General features: G+C 38.7%; 1 protein-coding gene across 2 annotated transcripts; it reads left to right on the top strand.

Annotated features, from left to right (window-relative positions):
- The first annotated feature begins 3,358 nt into the window (after window positions 1–3,358).
- GUCY1A1 (guanylate cyclase 1 soluble subunit alpha 1) lies at window positions 3,359–20,719 on the top strand. 2 transcript variants are annotated; one of them, XM_065405233.1, is made up of 8 exons: window positions 3,359–3,613; window positions 8,485–8,546; window positions 10,443–10,501; window positions 11,833–12,542; window positions 14,240–14,725; window positions 15,297–15,440; window positions 17,785–17,939; window positions 20,518–20,719. In XM_065405233.1, the coding sequence occupies exons 1-8, from the start codon at window positions 3,359–3,361 to the stop codon at window positions 20,717–20,719; spliced, it is 2,073 nt and encodes a 690-aa protein (XP_065261305.1). The 2 variants fall into 2 exon arrangements, with proteins under 2 accessions (XP_065261305.1, XP_065261306.1); XM_065405234.1 differs by having other exon boundaries at window positions 10,443–10,499; window positions 12,338–12,542.
- Window positions 20,720–21,900: the final 1,181 nt, after the last annotated feature.

The following is a 21,900-nucleotide window of genomic DNA, read 5'->3' on the forward strand; positions in this document are numbered from 1 at the left end:
TTAATATTAGCCTGTTTTTGAAAGGTATGATCCATTGCACTGTACTTAAAATTATTGTCATGGACATTTATTACTAGAGTAAAGAATTCACAGGTAAATAATACAGGTGAGCATAGAGGAGGCACTTCACCTGGTATACAGGGAAGTATAGATGGAAGTATACTGAAAAGTATTAAAAACAAAAGATTTTGAGCAATGCAGTAAATATCCTGTATAATTCATCAGTGTTTTCCTCTGCATGGCATGGTATAATTTTGGACAGAGTCAAATGATCAACACATTTACTGTTCGTTGTTTGATCCTGGGAGCTGTGATTTTTTTTTAAACTTCCTTTCAAAGGTAAATATGATGAGAATTAATATGAGACAGAGGGAGAACATGAATTAAAAACTAGAAGTTGTCCTGGGGTGGACTTTGTAAGAGCATGATTTGGGCAGCAAGGACAGGGCTAGAAACTTTCCAAGTTTCCTCATATTTTTTTAAATTATAATTTGTTGTCAGTGGGTGTGTTCAAGTGTTGTGAGCAACCATCAATCTTCAAACAAGTACACCTCTACCTCGATATAACGCTGTCCTCGGGAGCCAAAAAATCTTACCGCGTTATAGGTTAAACCGCATTATATCGAACTTGCTTTGATCCACCCCCCTGGAGCACTGCTTTACTGCGTTATATCAGAATTCGTGTTATATCGGGCCATGTTATATCAGGGTAGAGGTGTATTGGGACTGTCTGATTCAGGCTGTGATGTACTCCATGTCCCATATTTCTCATACTTTTTTAAGGCCCGGTATAACTGATGGTATTTCCCCAGTAAACAGTAGCATGATAATGCATTGTCTTGCTACTGTCGATATGTTTCTGTACATGAGTCTGCCAAGACATTGTAGAATTATGTTTCCTACTTAGTTTTCATTAAAGGTTTGATTCTGTGTAAGGCCATGTAGAGGTTCATGGTTTGGCCCTACTTTGTTAGGCTAATTCAGTGCATTGTGGTTTTGAATGGAGATATCGTGTACCAAAGGGCCATCCAGTTTCTTTTTGTAAAAAAAAAATGTATTTAGCGATAGTAATAACAAATCAGTTCTTAGGAAAACCTTTGTTAGGAGTAAGCTTCAGCCTTTTCTTAAACTGTGTTGAAATTTAAATATTAGTACAGTAATAATATTTTTATTAATATTATTGGAATCATCAAGGCCCTAATTCTTCTCACTTGAAAATCTATGAAGGTTTTGACATATACTTCAATTGTAAGAAGATCAAGCTCATGTTTGGAATAACTAGACTTACTGGAGCCATAGGTTCAAATGCTACCAGGGTTAACGCAACCCTTCATTCTTCAAAAGCTGAGAATTTGAAATTTTCATACAGTTCATTTCTAATCAGAGGCAGTGTGTGTAAATGAAGAATTTCATTCATCGGGAGCCATTTTCCAATGGTCACTATATTTCAATGCTACATTGTTTTCCAAAAGTTCTTTTCAAAAAGAAACTTTTTTCTTAAATCCTAGTGTATTTGGTACAGTGTTTATACAAAGTGCTTCAGTAATTATATTAAACTGATTCAGCGTTGTTCTTAAAAAGTAAGGTCCCGATTCAGCAAAGCACTGAAGCATGTGCTTAAGCATAATCAAAGACCTAAAGAACATATTTAACAACATAGCATATACATTATTATCATGCTTGGAAGGATTAGATTTTTGTGGATCATAGAATATCAGTGTTAAAAGGGACCTCAGGAGATCATCTAGTCCAACCCCCTGCTCAGAGCAGGACCAATCCCCAGACAGATTTTTGCCCCAGATCCCTAAATGGCCCCCTCAAGGATTGAACTGACAACGCTGGATTTAGGAGGCCAATGCTCAAACCACCGAGCTATCCCTCCCCTCCAAGGGGAGGGATAAATGTCGGTAAATGTTGATTTCACCATACATAGAGAATCGGATGAAAAAATATTTCCATTGACGATAATCAGAGTTTACAGATAGGCAAAGAAAGAAGAATGCTGCTTGAGAACTTTTTAGATTCAAAATCATGTGATTTAGACTTTTGAATTAGGCTTATTATAAATAGACTAAAACAAATAGTAAAAACTGGCATGATTTGTTGATTTCTGGATATTTACTTTCTATATTTTGACACGTGATGTTGAAAATTTGTGTTTTAATGGTTTATAAAGCTTTTAACTTTTTGAATTTTGTCTATCCCATTCCATAATTGTCCCTGCCCCCAGTCTGGAGGTTAAGTCAAGATATCGCAATTTAGGAGGTAACAGGTGTGGCATATACTTGTTACAAAGAGGATATAGTTGACTGATAAACAGGAGTTGGAAGTAGTTTTAAGGAAGCTGGGAAAAGGAGGGTTGGGGCTTCTAAAATCTGGTTCCATGGGAGACAAATCCACCCTTTTCCCACCCACCTTTAATTCTCAGATGAGGGGAGGATGGTGGGGTCCCAGCAACAGGCTTGGACCAGACTGGAAATGGGGAGAACTGATGGCAGCCCTCCCAAATGATTAAGGAAAGAAAGATGACCAGCAATGTACAATTTATTGCTGCGTATTCCCAGATGTGTTAAGTGAATACAGTTGCAACCTAATTAAACCACATCTATTGCAGCTTGCCTTTCTACCTGCATGGCCAGGACAACAGCCCTGAACTGAGGGGCTGGATCTTGACATCCATGGTCTTACATTCCAGAAGTGCAAGTACATCCAACTCAGTCATACTTGCACCGACTATGAATGTGATACTGTGAGTATCAAGAGCACTGAGGCTTAAATTCCCACGTTAGTAAAAACAAATCCCATTGTTCCACTTCAGGTAGTTTTTTTTGAACAGGAATGAAATATGTTTTCTGACTGTTGTCAGTGTGTCTTTGTTTGTTTTTTTCAACAGAGACCTAATTCTTCAACATGATCACAGTTACAGTTCAGATAAAATATGTTTCTGCATTAGCTACCAGGGCCCCAATCCAACATGCACATAACTTTAAGTACATGAGTAGTTGAAGTCAATGAGATTATTCATGGGCTTAAAGTTAGGCATGTGCTTAAGTTCTTTCTTGGGTCAGAGCCTCCGGGTTATGGTAAGGCTGACCTTACCATAACTTGACATTTCCGTAGCCATAAGGCAAACTAAATTAGTGTACACTATTATTCTTTCATGTTTTGATTCTCTTTTTTTCTTTCCTCTTGTTTTGTAGGGTTATAAAGCTACATCTATTCCTGCAGTGATTTATAACGACAAATCTTCCACAGCAATTGCCTTCATCTACTGTTCTGGCTTCTACTGTTAGTCAGCAGAAGAGAATTAAACACAAAGCAAAGTACTCTTAATCTCAATAGACAGACTTTGTACAGTATGTTCTGTACCAAACTGAAAGACTTGAAGATCACTGGGGAATGTCCTTTCTCCTTACTGACCCAAAGTCATATATCTGATGAACATGAGGAGGAATGTGCAGAAGTGCCAAATAGTTCTAGAGCAGCTTTGCCCATCTGCAAAGAAGTCAGTGAAAAAGACACTCATGGGACCCTTCCAAAAAGGAAAACCAGTAGAAGCAGAGTGTATCTGCACACATTAGCTGAAAGCATCTGTAAACTGCTCTTTCCTGAGGTAAATCATTACAGTGTACTGATAATGATATTTTATTAGAGCATTAGGGATAAACATTCAAAGAATGCATTTTAAATAAGCATTAAAGTATATGTAAGTCTTTGAATCAAGTTCAAGCTCCTTGTTCTTCCTTCAGGGCCTTGCATAGCTCTGTCCTTGCCTACATCTCTGCTCTCATTTCTTCATTCTCCCACTACTGCTGGATATAATTGTGCCAAAATCCATTTTGAATCGTTGTGCCTCTTTCGCTTCATCCCTTCTTCCATGCTGCTCAATACTCTTCAAAGGCCTCCCTTCTCCGTTTACATTAATCATCCTCCATCACTTCATTTAAATCACTCCTTAAAAATACATTTCTTCAGCAAATCCTTACACATAATCCACTACAGATAGGTAAATCCTTTTAATAAAAATGCAAAATAGCTATTTCCATATTGCTTCTATACTGAAGGCCCTTCTGGCATATTGCTTGTTTAAACTGTATTGTTTGTGTTTGATTTAGGGCCCAAACCTGTAATGCTTATTCATACAAGTAGACCTTCTGAAGTCAACAGGACGCCTACGTGCAGTATTGAAGTCAATGGGCCTACTCGCCTCATTAAGGGTTACCTCACCTAGCTTCCAACTGCTTGAAGCATTTCCTACTGTATTGCACTGAACAGAATGTCTGTGCTAAATTAATAATACAAATAATAGTGACATGCAGAAATAGTAAAGACATATTTTCAGAGGTGCAACTTGAGGCCTAGTGCAAAAGGAAATAGAAGATTCACATGCCCTGCTCAAACTAGCTGAGCAGTCAGGTGCCACATTCTGCATGCACAGTATCGGTTTCAAAAAGTATTGATAGTAGTTGATTTAAATACTAAAAATAAATAATTAAACATTGCCCAAATAGTGAGGTCCATGCACAGGCAAACTCCATTGATTTCAATAGTAGTGAGAACTGAGGGTTTGACTCAGTGAAAGGAGCTATGTGAACCTGCACCAAACAGATTTTAGAAAGCATCTGCTTGACCTGCAAGGGTATATGTATACTGCAGATGGGAGGGAGACTGCCAGTCCATATAGACAGGCTTGTGCTAGCTTGCATAGGTGTTGCAGCATAAGTGTCAGCTTGGGCTAGTCACCCAAGATTGGACCCAGGGGGTTGGGTGGGCATGGACTCAAGTGGCTATCCTGAGCCACCACCCATGCCCTTGCATCCACACTTCTATTTTTAGCATGCTAGCTCGAGGAGAGCTAGAGCATGTCTGTCTACTCAGGCTGGGAGACGCACTGCCAGCTGCAGCATAAACATAGTCCAATTGTCTGGCTTAGGCTGAGTTCCATGATAGGTGTGATGTCATGTGTATAGCGCATGCTGGGACCTACTAGTGGATGGGGAGTTGGTGATCAGTGGTCAAGTTGGTTGTCATGAATTCTTAATGGGGGGAAATAAGTTTTCAACTGTTAATGTGCTGAGTGTCTATGTTAGCTTGGCTGGTGACATTCAGCACACATTTCTGCAAGCGATGGAATGTTGTTCATTCTATTTGCATGTCTGTTTTCACAACTCTTCCATTTCTTATACTCAGCCTATCAATTTTTAATAGACTCTCTCTCTCTTTTTTTTTTTTTTTTTTACTTTCTGCCTTGTGCAGTAACATGAAAGACAGCCATCACTTAAAACAGTCAGTTGTAAATTCAGAGAAAATTAAATTCTGTAGGCAAATGTATTGGCCACAGAGCCTTCTTGCAGTGGTCCCACCACACTCATTTGTTAAAATAGTGTCTGTGACCCAAGCATATTTTGTTTGGCTAATTTTATTTTTAATTTGCTGCTGCTAATTCTCTCTCTCTCTCTCTTATTTGCTATTTGGAGAATGATCTAAGTGTACACAGCTCTTCCATATAGAAAGACCATAGTCCAGATCCTCATCAGGTATAAAAGGATGCAACTCCACTGATGCTGTGACCATGTGCACCAGCAAAGGACCTAGCCCAAGGTCACTACAACAGGAGTTAACAGTCGTTGAAATCAGTGGAGCTCTGTGCAGTTACAGCAGTCTGTTTTCATCCTATCAGCTGCAGGATCAGGGCCTGTTTTCCCAATCATCCTCCCTTCAAGATGGATTTAAGGGTGACTTATGTCACCCTTTTTTCAATTTGAAAACTTCAAAGTGCCAGATTGTGTCCCTGATCAGAGCGTGTCGCTTCCATTGATATCAGTGAGACTTATGCGTAGGAATCAAGGGCACAATATGGCCCAAAATAACTTTTCATTAGGCTCAAGATACAAGAGAACACATGTGGGTTTTTTGCTTCCTTGCTTGTTTAGATTTTTTTTTTCTTTTTTTTTTGGAGTGATACAGTACAATACTTGGAGTTGAGTAAAGAGTTGGATGGCCCTCCACAATCTGTTCCTGTTGATATGTTCGTGTGAATTACATCTTGATTAAATGAGGTAGAACAGTTGTTCACTTTTGGGTTTATTTGAAAACCAAACTATTTGCCTTCCTTATGATATTTGTTTTTCTGGCAGAGTATCCTTCCTTCCTGGCCTGTCTTCTGGAAGCATACAAAGTAGAAATTACAGTGAAACTGATACATTTCCACTGGGGGTAGACAGGCCAGAACAAAGAGAGTCTGTACACAGGGACCCTGAAATGAGAGTATAGCATGCTCCCTGGCATTTTTCTGTGCTGGACTATGGAGGTGTGGGTTTTGAGTGGTGCTGGGGCATGGTCAATAGATCCAGGCACAGGGCAGATTCACTGGTCCAGAGCCATATATAAGGTGTGTGCAGAGAGCTGTGGCCTGTGTTCCAGATTGGTGGCTGGAGTAGGAACTGCAGAGTGGATGTGCAAGTGTGAGCTGGAGGGGGGGGGGTTGGATTATATCCTCCAGGCACCCTAGTTGGCCATTCTTACCAAGTCTTTTTACCTGGCTCTTTAAGTAACCAGAATTTCACCCTTAGGATGCCTTTTTTAGATGGGCAGAGTCACGTTGGGGTTATGGGAATTCCTATATTAAAAACTATTCTCTTTTCTCATGTATTTTAGCATCACAAAAATGGGTGTAGCGGTTACTTGAGGCACTGGTTGGTGCTTATTTTGGAAACTGTATTTTATGACTTTTCATCTTGACCCCTTCAACGTGACTTCCTAAAATTGCCAGGAAAAAATTGCAGCACTTAATGCCCGTAGAAATGTTATTGCTTAAGAGAAGCATTATCTGTTGTCCTTCAATGTGGGATGTATAAGAAATATAATTAGTTTTTTAGGAGAAAGTTAACTGCAATATGAAAACATTGCATTAGTAGGAGCATTGCCAGCAAATCAAGGGAAGTGATTATTCCCCCCTATTCGACACTGGTGAGGCCACATCTGGAGCATTGTGTCCAGTTTTGTCCCCCCCCCCCCCCCCCCAACTACAGAAAGGATGTGGACAAATTGGAGAGAGTCTAGCGGAGGGCAACAAAAATGATTAGGGGGCTGGGGCACATGACTTATGAGGAGAGGCTGAGGGAACAGGGCTTATGTAGTCAGCAGAAGAGAAGAGTGAGCGGGGATTTGATAGCAGCCTTCAACTACCTGAAGGGGGTTTCCAAAGAGGATGGAGCTCGGCTGTTCTCAGTGGTGGCAGATGACAGAACAAGGAGCAATGGTCTCAAGTTGCAGTGGGGGAGGTTTAGGTTGGATATTAGGAAACACTATTTCACTAGAAGGGTGATGAAGCACTGGAATGGGTTACCTAGGGAGGTGGTGGAATCTCCATCCTTAGAGGTTTTTAAGGCCCAGCTTGACAAAGCCCTGGCTGGGATGATTTAGTTGGGGTTTGGTCCTGCTTTGAGCAGAGGATTGGACTAGATGACCTCCGGAGGTCTCTTCCAACCCTAATCTTCTATGATTCTATGATTATTTTTCTTATTCTTACAGACACATTTCTTATGGCAGTTTGCTCTATGGTGTTTAGTCTTTTTCATTTTTAATTTATGGCAATAGAAAGTAGAGCTGATTATGTCAAAAGCTACATTTTAGAAACGGTGTTTTCCTTATCAGCATCTAGCAACAGGGAAGTAAAGCCACATCACCGTATTTAGAATACAGTACCATAGTGGCACATTGACACAGAGAACTTTATTAGACTGTTACTGGAACTCAAGATACCAACATAAACTAATCTCTAAAAATTGATATTTTATGCTTTTCTAATGACTTTCACTCTTTGAAAGGGGATATTAATTCTTAAAAAGCAAATAAAGCCATTTTATAATAATATAACTCTCTTTATTACATTTTTGTTGGATTCCTCTGAGACCTTTTCCACTCAGCTTACCCAGAACACTTCATCCAGTTCTCTGGGATCCAAAAAATTCAGTTCAACTCCAGATTTTGTCACTGAGGTGCCTTTATTTGGCATACAGCAACACTACGCTGAGTTGATCCAACTCAAACCTGGGGGTGGGGTGGGGGGGTGAATGCAGGGTAAATCAAAGCTCCAAAGTTATATAGAAACTCTCTCCCTTTACATACATTTACACATCTCACTGCATTTACTATACCTTACATCACACATTTTTGGATTGACTTGATTACTTTGCAGGAAAAATTCCCAGTGTAGCATGCTCTGTCCCTGAATTGTACATGCTCGACCTATTCCTTACCTCATGTCTACTTTCCTAGTGAATGGTTCTCTGAGTGTTCTCCCTCTTGTCTTAGCTGACTCAGACATTCTATGGTTTTCAATCTAATGGTCTGTTTACCTCCCATTCTGTCTTCCAAGAAATGAAACCTCCAGCCAAGTGTTAATTGCGCATGTCAGGCCAGGACTCAGCTACAATTTTAAGCAACTGACATTTTAATTAACTTATCTCTTCTCATTTCCAGTTTGAAAGGTTACATCTTGCACTTCAGAGAACATTAGCAAAGAACAAAATAAAAGAAAACAGGTACGTTTAATGTGTTTGTGAAAATAACACTTGGTAAAGGAGAACGGAAAGGAATGGTTACTGAAGGTGCCTGGGTATCAGGATTCCTGAGATCTGTTTTCAGTTCCACCACTGATTTGATGTGTGGCCTTGTTCATGTCACTTAATTTCTCTGTGCAACAGTTTATTTAAAAATACTTATAGAGGTGTTGTCTGACTTAAATAACTAATGGGCTAATGCAGGGATCGGCAACCTTTGGCACATGGCCTGTCAGAGAAATCCGCTGGTGGGCCAGGACGATTTGTTTACCTGCAGCGTCCGCAGGTTTGGCCGATCGCAGCTCCCACTGGCCGTGGTTCACCGTTCCAGGCCAATGGGGGCCGCGGCCAGTGGGAGCTGCGATCAGCCAAACCTGCAGACGCTGCAGGTAAACAAACCATCCCGGCCCGCCAGCGGATTTCTCTGACGGGCTGTGTGACAAAGGTTGCCAATCCCTGGGCTAATTCAACAACATTGGTGCAGGGACCACCCCTTGGGTAGGTAGGCAGGAGTGTTTATAGGAGCCCAACTAACAGAGGCTGCAGCAGATATGTGCAGTGTAGATGTTTGTTTGGGTTCTTGCTAGAGGCAGAGGGTACCAGAACCTGGGCTCTAGCATGAGCCTAAATGCCTACACTGCAATTAAGCAGCCCCTAGCCCAAGTCAGCTGACACGAGTCAGCTGCAGGGGTTTAACTGCAGTGTAGACATACCCTCAGTCAAAGTCAATGGAAGCTAACTGTGCTCAGCATCTCTAAAAGATGAGGCCCCTCAAGGTATCTCAAATTGGGCATTCAAAAAGCATCACCTCCTGAATTAGTGGATATTTTTGAAAATGTTGGCCTAAGTGTTTACTGTTTGTATCTGCAGGAGAAAACAATACTGAATTAGGGGGAAATGTTGCTACTAACAACAACAATATACAATTCCTATGTAGCACATAAATAATATTTTACATTTTAAAAGTACTTTACAAACACTGACTAATCCAAAATTAACTAATCGATAGTATATGTTAATTGCTGCTTCCTGAATGGTTCATCAATGGGGATTATTTTTTTTCTTGATCTTTAATTTTATATTCCTTTTAGAATGTTAGTCTGAAAGAGAAAAAAAATAAGCTATTGAAAATCCGGATGATAATGAAGAATGTAGACACTTACAGTACTATGGTGATATGTATTTTTCCAGGTATTTCAGATTCAGAATGTAGGGAACAGTATATGTACAATGTCTTCAAGATGTATTGGTTAAATCAAGGTAAGGATAATCCTTAGTTTAGCTCAGAATTTGTCAGTGAATCCTGATTACCTCAGGAGAATTCAGTGGGCCTAATTCTTGTCTTGTGCAAATCTGGAGCAACTCCACTGAACTAATTAATTTTGAGATCAATGGAGTTACCCCTGATATTTATCAGTAAAATAGAAATATTTTCTAACATGCATTTTTAATGTAAATTAATTCAGAGACATGCATAATTTCAATAAATGCCTGATTATATTATAGATTATAGAATACTAGTACAGGTAAATAGAAAATGTCACCATAAGCCAAATGCTGAAGTCAATGAGAATTTCAATCAATTAAGGTCCATAGCATTTGATCTATATTTCTTACCATTTAATTCAAGATCACAACACTTAAAACATTAATATATCACAAGTTTACAGGATAATGTAATATTGTACCAAGGCCCATTTCTGACTAAATGAAAATTTGCGTATTTATCAACAGAGCCAATCTTTACACAGCATGCATGGGGAAGATATTTTATGTTACTTTCCTAGTCTTTTTTTCATTGCAATGTGATCTTCATTAAGTTTTATTGTTGATTTTGCAGATAATTTTTTTAAACTTACATTTTTATTGTCTTGGCAGGAAATACGGGGAGAGAGAAGATTTTGAAAAAATAGTCACTGATCATGCAAATGCAGCAGGTAATATGACACCATTAAATAATATTAAGTAATCACTAATCTTGGCTGACACATCAGGGATTGAACTGGGGACTAAACGCTAAAAGAGCTAAAAGCATGAGTTGTACAACTTGAGATAAAGAGCCAAAGCTCTTTATGCAGGGCTGTAACAGACTCATATCAAAGTGGGACATGTTACACATACTCACCAGTGGGTTACAGATATGGCTGGTCAAACATTTTCAATTGAAATTGAAATCCAGATTTGTTTGAACCTGTACTACCCTCTAAATAACTAGCAGCCTACTGCAGACTGAGGAGAACAGATCAAGTTTGATCTAAAACATGAAACTCATAAGAACAGCTATATTGGGTCAGACTAATGGTCCATCTAGCCCAGTATCCTGTCTTTAGACTGTGGCCAGTGCCAGATGCTTCAGAGGGAATTAACAGAACAGGGTAATTTAATTCCTGTTATCCAGTCCCAGCCTTTAGCTGTCACAGGTTTAGGGACACTCAGAGCATTGGGTTGCTTCTCTAACCATCTTGACTAATAGCCATTGATGGACCTATCCACCATGAATTTATCTAATTCTTTTTTTAACCCAGTTATACTTTTGGCCTTCACAACATCCTTTGGCAATGAGTTCCACAGGTTGGCTATGGGTTGTGTGAAGAAGTACTTCTGTATATTTGCCAGCCTATTAATTTCATCAGGTGACCCCTGGTTCTTGTGTTATGTTAAAGGGTAAATAACACTCCCATATTCACTTTCTCCACACCATTCATGATTTTATAGACCTCTGTCATATCCCCTTCAGTCATCTCTTTTCTAACATGAACAGTCCCTGTCTTATTTTTAGCTGTGCTGTATATAGGACTAGCTTATTGACCTAGAGGTAAGTACTGTGCCAAAATATGCTTTAATTCCTGAAGCCAAGAGTGCTCCCATCAAGAGTGGCTCTTTCTGCATCTCTGGAGGCAAGGTGGAGTCTTGTGTCCTTCAATAGCAAGACCTACGAACTGATTAGGAATGACACTGGCAAAGTTTTGAGGAGTCCAATTCTGCATTCCCGGGCAGAAGATGTTTAGCTGAGACAAATCTTGTATTTGGTAAGGGAGATTATATAAGGAGAAAACAAGAGGTTAGGGTGCAAGTTCTACCCAGACTCTGTGTTTCCCAGTCACTGGATATTATGACTCAATTAAGTTACTTCTAACCCAGAGTCTCTTTTGAAGGCTGTGCTGGGATGGGGAAGTGTAGAGTGCTAGAAGGGTATGAGTTAGTGCTGGGGCGAAAAAAAGGATTGAAACTCAAAGTGATTGACTGAAATGTGGGTCTACATTTGTAGGTGTTCCAGTTGAAACTGTAAAGGAATCTCTTGGTGAAGAGCTATTCAAAATATGTTATGAAGAGGATGAACACATCTTAGGAGTTGTTGGAGGAACCCTTAAGGACTTCTTGAACAGTTTCAATACTCTTCTGAAGCAGAGTGGCCATTGCCAAGAAGCAGACAAAAAGAGCAAACTTGAGGAAGCCTCCATATTATGCCTGGAAAAAGATCAAGATTTCTTAAACGTGTACTGTTTCTTTCCTAAGAAAATAACTAGTCTCATTCTGCCTGGCATTATTAAGGCAGCAGCTCATATTTTGTATGAAACCGAAGTGGAAGTGATGCTGATGCCCCCCTGCTTTCGTAATGACTGCACAGCGTTTATTAACCAGCCATATTTGTTGTACTCTGTACTAGTCAAAAGCACAAGACCTTCCTTATCTCCATGTAAACCACAGTCCTCTCTTGTGATTTCCGCCTCTCTGTTCTGTAAAACTTTCCCATTTCATTTCATGTTTGACAAGGATATGGCTGTTCTACAAGTTGGCAATGGGATAAGGAGACTTTGGAACAGGAGAGAATTTCTAGCAAATCCTAACTTTGAGGAGTATTTTGAAATTCTTACCCCTAGAATAAACTGCACATTTAGTGGGATCATGACAATGCTCAATATGCAGTTTACCGTACGAGTGAAGAGATGGGACAATGCTGTTAAGAAGTCATCAAGGGTAAGAACCGATGCATAAGCATTATTTCTGTGAAGCATTTATTTGCTTTTCTTTTCTTTATTGGAGGTAGGGTTATAAATCAATAGCCACTATAAAGAAGGCACAGTCTGTAATCTTAGATTTTCTGCCTCCCAATAGCTAATACTACAAAATAATGATTATAATAACAATATTTTCAAAACTTGAGTATCTCCAGGAAACAGGAGACTAGACTTTCACCTCTAGTCAGATACAGAAGGTTGTGTAACAAAATGTAGGCCAAATCCTGAAGCTTTTACTCACTCAAAACTCTTTAATTTCCCTAGGAATTTAATCTGAATAAGAACTGGAAGATTTGGCCCTATATTTGTTTATGTTAAGAAAATGTAACAGTTGATTGTTGAGATGAAAAGTAAAGCCAAGGAAGCACTGTCCCTTTGGAGACAGTTGCATTCACTTAGTGACAGAGCAGCTGCAGAATAGAGGCAGAGAAAGTGGCAGTGAAAGCTTTACCACAGTGCCCTGCTAGTCTGCCTTATCCCTGATCTGGAGAGGGTGAGAGGATAGTTCACTCTTCAGGTTCATTCAGCCTTTGATACCTTTGCTGACAGTGTCATCATGGATGCCAATTAGAGATATATTTATTTATTTAGTGCTGTGGACACTGTATCACTGGCAAACAGGCTGAGACACTGTAGCTCAGACAGCAGCTTTTGGCCTGTGCTCAGTTCAAACTTATATGTGATGGGCTCCTAACCCCATTAATGAGTAGCTGAGCCATTCAGCCCCACCATCTCAAGAACCCTATGTATTAAAGGTTCTAGTAATTTTTACCTTAAAGTGGGGGGAAATGACAATGCTGCTTTAGTGAGTTTATCTAAGGTTCGTTTCTCTTACTGGTGGCTCAAATACAGTAATAGGCAGTATCTCAAAGACTCCCAAGAGATGACAGATTCCAAAAGTGTGTGTATTCGTTTGTGCCTTCAAAAGATACATTTGCCTTTGCAGGTACATACACATGCAAATGTCCATTTGCAAACAGCATAGGGAGTCTGCTCTTTGAAAATTTGCCTATAAAAGCAATGTTATTGAAAGCTATGCAATACCTTCACATACTATATGATTAGGTGTGAAAGGGAACAAAAGAAAATAGTTAATGCAAAACGTTTTGCTTTCTTTAGTGGATAATTAAAACATGATGCTTGTGTTACTTATGCCTATTTATTTTTAAATTGTGCTAGTTTGTAAAGTTCCTCTATTGAAATGGAAGTGGATTCCCTCCCCTCTTCCTTCAGACACACAGACAAACATTAATAAGTTGGTGAATGAAACAGATAATGTAATTGTTACCTCAAATCTATAGGTTTCTGATCAACAAATGCACACCAAAAATGCACAAAATTATGCTCTGGGCTATTGGTTTCTCCCCAGTATACACCGACACTTACTGATACGATATCAGAAATAGGCATTTATCAGTAAGTACTGCTTTACCCTGGCACCTAGGAGGCCAACAGTAGTTCTGATAATTGACAGGGTCCACTGGATGGCTTTAAGGGAGCTTTAGCACAGCACCATATGTTTCCCTTTAATTATTTTTTAAAAATACAAGGCCATAGGACCAAACTGTTCCTTGTGTGATACAGCCTAACTGTTTGCCCTGATTCTTCCCCTTCCTGAACTATTGTGGATGACTCTTCTTTCTTTTATTGTTTCAGGTAATGGATCTTAAAGGCCAAATGATCTATATTTTTGAATCCAGTGCCATCTTGTTCTTGGGATCTCCCTGTGTGGACAGATTAGAAGATTTTACAGGACGTGGATTATACCTTTCTGATATTCCAATTCATAATGCACTGAGGGATGTTGTTTTGATAGGAGAACAAGCCAGAGCTCAAGATGGACTAAAGAAGAGATTAGGAAAGCTTAAAGCTACTCTTGAGATGGCCCACCAAGCTCTGGAAGAGGAGAAGAAGAAGACAGTAGATCTTTTGTGCTCAATTTTTCCTGGTGAGGTTGCTCAGCAGCTGTGGCAGGGACAAGTTGTGCAAGCCAAGAAATTTAATAATGTCACAATGCTTTTCTCTGACATTGTAGGATTCACTGCCATCTGTGCCCAGTGCTCACCTATGCAGGTTATCACCATGCTTAATGAGCTCTATACTCGCTTTGATTACCAGTGCGGAGAGCTAGATGTCTACAAGGTAGAGAATTTATTGCATTTCTATGGCAATCTTGGGGGTCGGAGGAGGAGTAGGGGGAAGGAAGGAAAGGGAGACTAAGCTGGTATAGAGAATAATAGGATTTGAAAAATTATTTTGACACAGACCTTAACTATAATAGTGTGACAGGTCACAAAATGAAACAGAGATTGTCTACAAAGTCAGCTGATTGTGCAACCATGTGGGAAATTTGCTTAAAGTTAGAGGCCTTAGGTTAAAATTCTGCTCTCAGGTACACTGGTGTGTATCTGGGGTAAGCATTTGATCAAAGCAGGTGCAAGAGTCCCACAGCAGGGGGGGAAGTATTTTAGCATAATAAAAGCAATTGCCATCACCAGTGCAAAGCAGTCTTTGCAATTGCTCTTTGCAGGACTTGGTCCAATTATCTTTTAGGACTCAGTCTTTCCGCAGATAAAACTCCAATTGAATCCAGTGGCAGTTTTGTCTGAGTAAGAACTGCAGGGCATGGCCTATTGAGAGCATTTAAAACCATGCCATATGTTTTCTTCATCTCATACTGCATAGACAGTAAGAGACAAATGTATATGTTTAGGTGGAGACCATTGGAGATGCTTATTGCGTGGCTGGAGGTTTACACAAAGAAAGCGAGACACACGCTGTTCAAATAGCATTGATGGCACTGAAGATGATGGAGCTGTCAGATGAGGTGATGTCTCCCCATGGAGAGCCTATCAAGGTCAGGCAAATATATTAGAAACATATTCATGCATAGATATTTTTGCTGGGGTGGAAATGTTTATTATTTTGTCATCAATGAAATGTCACCTATGTAATGTTTAATAATTGTAACAAACAGGGAGAGTGTGGGAATGGTCTGACAAGAGGACCAGAGTTTTAATTCTTTTAGGGATTAGGGTTCTGTAAGGAAGGGAAAGATTAAACCAAAACTCTAAAAATCCACTAGGAGGACTGAAATTCTCTGAAATCATTCGCAGAACATTACTGTACTGTTGTTCAATGTTTCTGTAGCAATAAAGTTGCCTTGGATGTGCAATATTCTGCTATGGTACTTTAATTAGGAGACTAAGCCTCTCTCTCTCAAATGAAATCCTTGAGAAAATTACATTTGGAAGGGTCTGTTTTGAGGCAGTGGGTGAATATGAATCACCAAAAGGACAACAATAATCCTTATTGCAAGAGTGTATAAAACATGACAGTTTTTTCCATCCCAGTTTTGTGTTAAACCATTAATATCAACTTGGGCAAAACTTCAGTCAGCTATGGTGGGGTTACAATACAGTAAGGCCCCAGTTTAACAAAGCATGTGCTTAATTTTAGGCATGGGTTTACATCTCATTAAAAAAATGGGACTAGTATGAACGAATTTACTCCTGTGCATGTTTGAATTAAAGGGAATGGTCAACTAAACATTTTATCTGTTTCACCAGGAGGTACTAAATATGGCACTAATCCAAAATACATATGTCAAGGGAAGTCTTTCTATTGAATTCAATGGCCTTTGGATTGGGTCCTTTTTTTATTAAGTCTATAGGCCTCCGAGACCCTAGTCATTATTTTTTTTTTGTTTTTGAGTACATTTCCTTGGATCTTTATTCATGTGTTTTTAAATACATTCCCTCTTTTGGGGGTTAAAATAATTCTTGTGGCTCAGATAGAAGTCCAAGAAAATTTATTTTGAGATGGGTATGTACTCCACATTTTATCGGCAAGAACATCACCCTTCTGTTATAAACAGGTCCCATTATTTATTATAAGTCACAACAAATTTAAAAAATATAAAATGTAATTAGAAAGATGCTGGAAACATTTAACAATATTTAATGAAGAAGTTTACAATTTCCATCACAATTGCTGATATCATAGTTTTGAAAGACAGATACTATTAAACTTATAAAATTCATTTAAGGTTTGCAGAAAATAATGTGTACTGCATAAGAAGTTACAAGCATCAAATGGAAGCTTTTTATAAATGAAAGTGATGCTTCCTCCATTTTTGATCTCTTGATGGAAATATTGGCTGTTTTGTGCACTGTGTCTCAGCTTTGTTATTCTATTTTTTTAAATAAATTTTCTGAAAAAAAGATGCCTGACTGCAAATTTCTTATTTTAAGCTAGACTGCTATATTAGTGTCCATACCTCAGACATCTGTGGGCTCTGCTGTATGGTGGATGTTGTTTTGGTTTCAGGGTGCTCTGCTATTCTATTTAAAACTATACAGAACATCAGTTCAGCTCTTGTTAAAGGTGTGGAATTGAGAGTTGTAGAGATGCAAAAGAATGGGTATAGCACAGGTAGTAGCAGTGCAAGCTTCTCCAGTGTTCCACCACTGAGCCAAAACACTGTTCAGGAGAGACCCTCTCTAAGTGTGAGAGAATAGTTCACATAAGAGGTCCTTTAAAGGGAGAACAAATAAAACAGAAGGAACACAAAAAACAATATCAAATAAGCAAACTATGCAAACCCTAATACTAATTACAGAAAAAGAGACTCCTGCATACTCCAACCGACCTATGAATTCGATAGCCTGCTTGTTTGCTCAATTACTCAATTCCCATACCTTAGAACCAGGCTTTATTCTAGGTATGCCCACTTCTACCACTGGAACTATGGTGTATGTGTCATAATTTTCCTTCTTTAGAGCTCAGACTCTGACCTTAAGACAAAACCCAATGCTTCTTACATTTATTTAACCATGTCACCAGCCCATCTTTCCACTGTATAACTCCCCTTCCCTCTAAATACCCAGGAAGATAAACTGAGAGTTATTGTGTCTCCTGATGTCATTTCTAGATCAATTTATTGCTGTAGAGACCAACTTGATCACAGTTATGTAAGCAAATGAATGTCTGTTTAATATTTATGGGCAGTAAAATTAAGCAGTTTAGTCTCTCCCTGAGCAGGTTTACTTCCCGCTAATGAAAATGAAATACGTGCATCTAAAGGAGATGACCCCCACCTCATGATCATTCTAATTAAGGAGGAACCAATAAAATGAACTGATTTCAACAGATTAAACTGTTTTAGCTAACAAATATTGTTTTATATATTTTATTTAAAGATGCGTATTGGCCTCCATTCTGGGTCCGTCTTTGCTGGAGTTGTTGGGGTTAAAATGCCACGTTATTGTCTCTTTGGAAACAATGTAACCCTTGCCAACAAGTTTGAGTCTTGCAGTATACCTAGGAAAATAAATGTCAGTCCAACAACTTACAGGTACAGTAATTTACAGCGTATAGTTACCAAAAAAAAAAAAAAAAAAAAAAATTAAAACTAGCGATTGTTTCTTCAGTACTTTCACAAGTGTTTCCCTCATTTTCTTTTCAAAATATTGTTTGCTTTCCTATTTTATCCATTGACCTTACTGCTCATGATTGTATCTTGATTATTTTTAGTCAGGAGCTGGACAGCAGCAAGCAAAGTGTGGAATGAGGCTGAGTAGCTAATACATATTTTCTCCCCATCCTATTTAGAACAATAAAAAGTCTCAATAACTGAAATACATTTTGCTACTAACCTTGAAGCTTTGTATCTTTTGCTTTTTCTTCATCTCCTGGTATCTGGTCTTCATTAAGCTAAATGATTTTCAATGGGAGCTAGGAACCTAACTCACTTTGGCACCTTTGAAAATAACAACCTAACTGAACAGTTGGTAGGCTCCTCCTTAAGAAAACATCTCTAGACATTGACAAGCTTGGCAACTATGACCAGATCTTGAATTTTCCTTGTTTAAGGAAGATAACTGAGAAGATTGTAGTGAAGCAAGTCCAGTGACATCTGATTTATACAAATTTTGTTGACCCCAGTTCAATCTAGTTTTAGACAGTATGAAACCCAGACTATTCAGTTCACCCTAATTAATGATCTTCTAGTGATGGACAAATATGAGGGGCCCATACTGATTCTTTTAGATCTGTCGGTAGTCCTTGATGCTGTTGACCACAAGGCATTGTTGACAGTTCTGTGGACACTGCTGGAGAGACACAGAGTTGCAGTTAAGTTGCTCTGCTGTTTTCTCACAGGGAGGACCCAGAAGACAGGGTTAGGAGATTATTCAATCAGTCAGCTAGAGGGCTCTCCCTTGTGAGATACAGAGATACCTGTTCTGTCATGCCTCCTTTTGAATGTATATTTGAGGTCTCAAGGGGAAATAATGAGGTTTGTTTGAATTTGCTGATTATACACAGCTCTGAGTCTTTATTTCACATCCCCAGGTCGATATAATCTGTTGGGTTTTCCAGCATCTGGCCAAGATCACGGTTTGAATAAGAGTGGGCTGGTTGAAAAATGAATTCAGATAAAGTCTGAGGTGATGATGTTGGGTGGGGGAAGAAACCAGAGACAATGGGGAAGTGATATTTGTTCCTTCTATTAAGGAGGTACCCTGCCTTTTGTTCCTCTAGCTCACAGTGGAGGTCTATTAGATCCCTAGCTTCTTCAGAGTGTCAAGATAACCTTGGTGGCCAAGAATGCTTTTTTGTCTATATGCACATGGCAAAGAGGTTGGTGAGGATGTGGTCACATATCAGATGTAGTCCTCAACACCATTATTCATGTCTGTGACACTTCTAGATTGGATTATTGCAATATACTTTACATAGGGTTACACCTGAAGACCATTTGGAAACTTTGCTTGCTTTCTTAGCAGTGTTTTGCACATAGACCATATTTTACTTGTGTTTCAGAGACTGTGCTGGCTTCCACTTCATTTCTGGGTTCAATTCAAGGTGCCAGTTTTGATCTATAGAGTCCTTGTGAGTTGGACCCTAGGTATCCAAGTCCATCTCTTTTGTCATGTATTACCTGGCAGTTGAGATCAACTGGAATGTTTGAGCTGATAGTTCCTTGATTTATACTTCAAGGGGAAGTATGCAGTGTTGTTGTATCTGTGTTGGTCCCAGGATGTTAGAGAGCCAAAGTGGGTGAGGTAATATCTTTTATAGGATCAACTTCACAACTTGGTCGAATAAAAGATACTACCTCACCCACCAAGTCTCTCCAACTTCATTGGGAAGGACATTCTCAATGTGGGGCGCTTGATTATGGAATTTGCTACCTCCCTTGGTGTGAAGGAGCCCAAATCTGTTGACCTTCAATAAGACCTTCAGTCAGGCCTGTTGTGATGGCAGGGATTTGGCTGAGATGGAGAATTCCTTTCCCTATCAGTTCAGCACTATCGTAAGTTGATGATTGCATGTATTCTTGCAGCCTTTTAATAGTTTACGCACAAAGGTGTCTTAGAACTTCACATATGTAGTGTCAATAATTATCTCTAAAGTGTAGAAGTAAACTTTTTGTTTGTAATTCAGATGCCAGAGGAGATGACTGGCTTTAGTGGAAGTTTGTGTAAAATAGTATAAAGGTTATATTTAATATTAGGTCTAAATATTTTACTTGACAAATCCTTCAGCATCTCATTGGTTGAAAGATGAATTCTGGTGCCAGGTTTATATAATAATTTGATTTATTATTTAATGCTAAATAGTCTCTTGAAATGTTAACAACAAATCTATCATGTACATTTAGAGCAAGGGGAAATACAAACATGCCTTGTATGGACAAAAAAGGAGAGACTGTGTTCCTGTTTGAATATCTCATGTACCAGCATGTCAATCAATGAGCAAAGGTTATGCTAAATAAGCAAGACAATATATCCTCTTTTAAAATAACATATAGATACTAGAACAAATTCTGCTCCAATTTACAAGACATGTAAAAAGACGAATGTTGTCACTAGCAGTAGCAGTTAATGTTTGATTTCATATTTAATCAAGTCATTTTAATTGTCTCATAGGCTGCTAAAAGAATATCCAGATTTTGTGTTCACACCTCGCTCAAGAGAAGAACTTCCTCCAAACTTTCCCAGTGATATTCCTGGTATTTGTTACTTTCTGGATGCTTATCTTCAAGGAACAAATTCAAAGCCTTGGTTTCAAAAGAGAGATTTTGAAGATGGTAATGCAAATTTCTTGGGCAAGGCAACAGGGGTAGACTAAATTGTACATTCACACATTTACAAAAGAATTTTATAAATATTTTAATTTTGTATAAATTGAGAGTTTAAAAAAGTATGAAACATGAAAGCACTTTAGATTGTTAATACCTGAAAGCCAGTATTAAAATTTCAGGAAGTATGTCAGATACTACTTTTTATTTTTACTTGCCAGACATATATAGTCACTAAAATAATATTTCAACTTCACTATTTAAAACACTGTTTAAGAGTACTTTTTTTCCCTGTGGTAATCTGTGCTACATAACGACCATTTCAACTCTACCTGTACTGAAAATTCTAAACATGTTGTACATACAGTATATCAAAAAATGTTGTGTACAAGTGATGCAGTCATATGCAGTTTGGTATGCTGGTGCATACCAGTGACTATTAAAATGCAGTTTTCTTAGTTGCTCTGTAAGAAAAAGGAAACACCCATTACTGTAATAACTCCTTCCATTGCATCTTTGGGCCCTGTGAGGTGCTGCCCATCTCCTAGTGGGAGCTGAAGTCAACAGTAATTGAAGGCACTCAGCACCTTGATGGATCAGGTTGCTAATTATAACTAATACCAGTATATACAGCAGAGTATGGATGCTTACTGTTCCCTGAATTTGTTTTCTTTGTGCATAAAATAAATATTTATAGAATATTCAAATATTGTATAATCACACACGAAAGCCTCTGTAATCAAATAAGATTTTAGTTTTTGGAGTTTTTAAACCCTATTTTAAAAATTATTTCCCTCTGATACTATGTATCATAGCAATAAATGTTTTCTTTTTGTTGTCATTTCATTTGTAACTCTTCTGAAGGAAGTAATAGTACATAATGTAGAGTGTTTACATAGAAAGGAAATTCCAAGCGGACTGTATAGTGTGTAGGACACAAACATATTACTTTGAACATATGATCTTATACTTCAGCTAGAAATAATGTAGAGGTGCGATGGACTCTGAAATATGTACGGTTCACTCACTTTAACATTTGTCACTGAGAGCTAAAGGTGAAGACAAATGCTTTAAAATATATGAGTACACATCTGCAGTACACATCTAATACATACGTTTTACAAGAAAACAGAGGTTTCTTTAGCTATTGAGACTTGACTTCAGGATTCCATTTCTACTTCAAGTTAATAACCTTGCACAGTCACTGTCCTGAGACACACAACTTGGCCCC

This window comes from Emys orbicularis, chromosome 5 (assembly GCF_028017835.1).
Source record: "Emys orbicularis isolate rEmyOrb1 chromosome 5, rEmyOrb1.hap1, whole genome shotgun sequence".
NCBI lineage: Eukaryota > Metazoa > Chordata > Testudines > Emydidae > Emys > Emys orbicularis.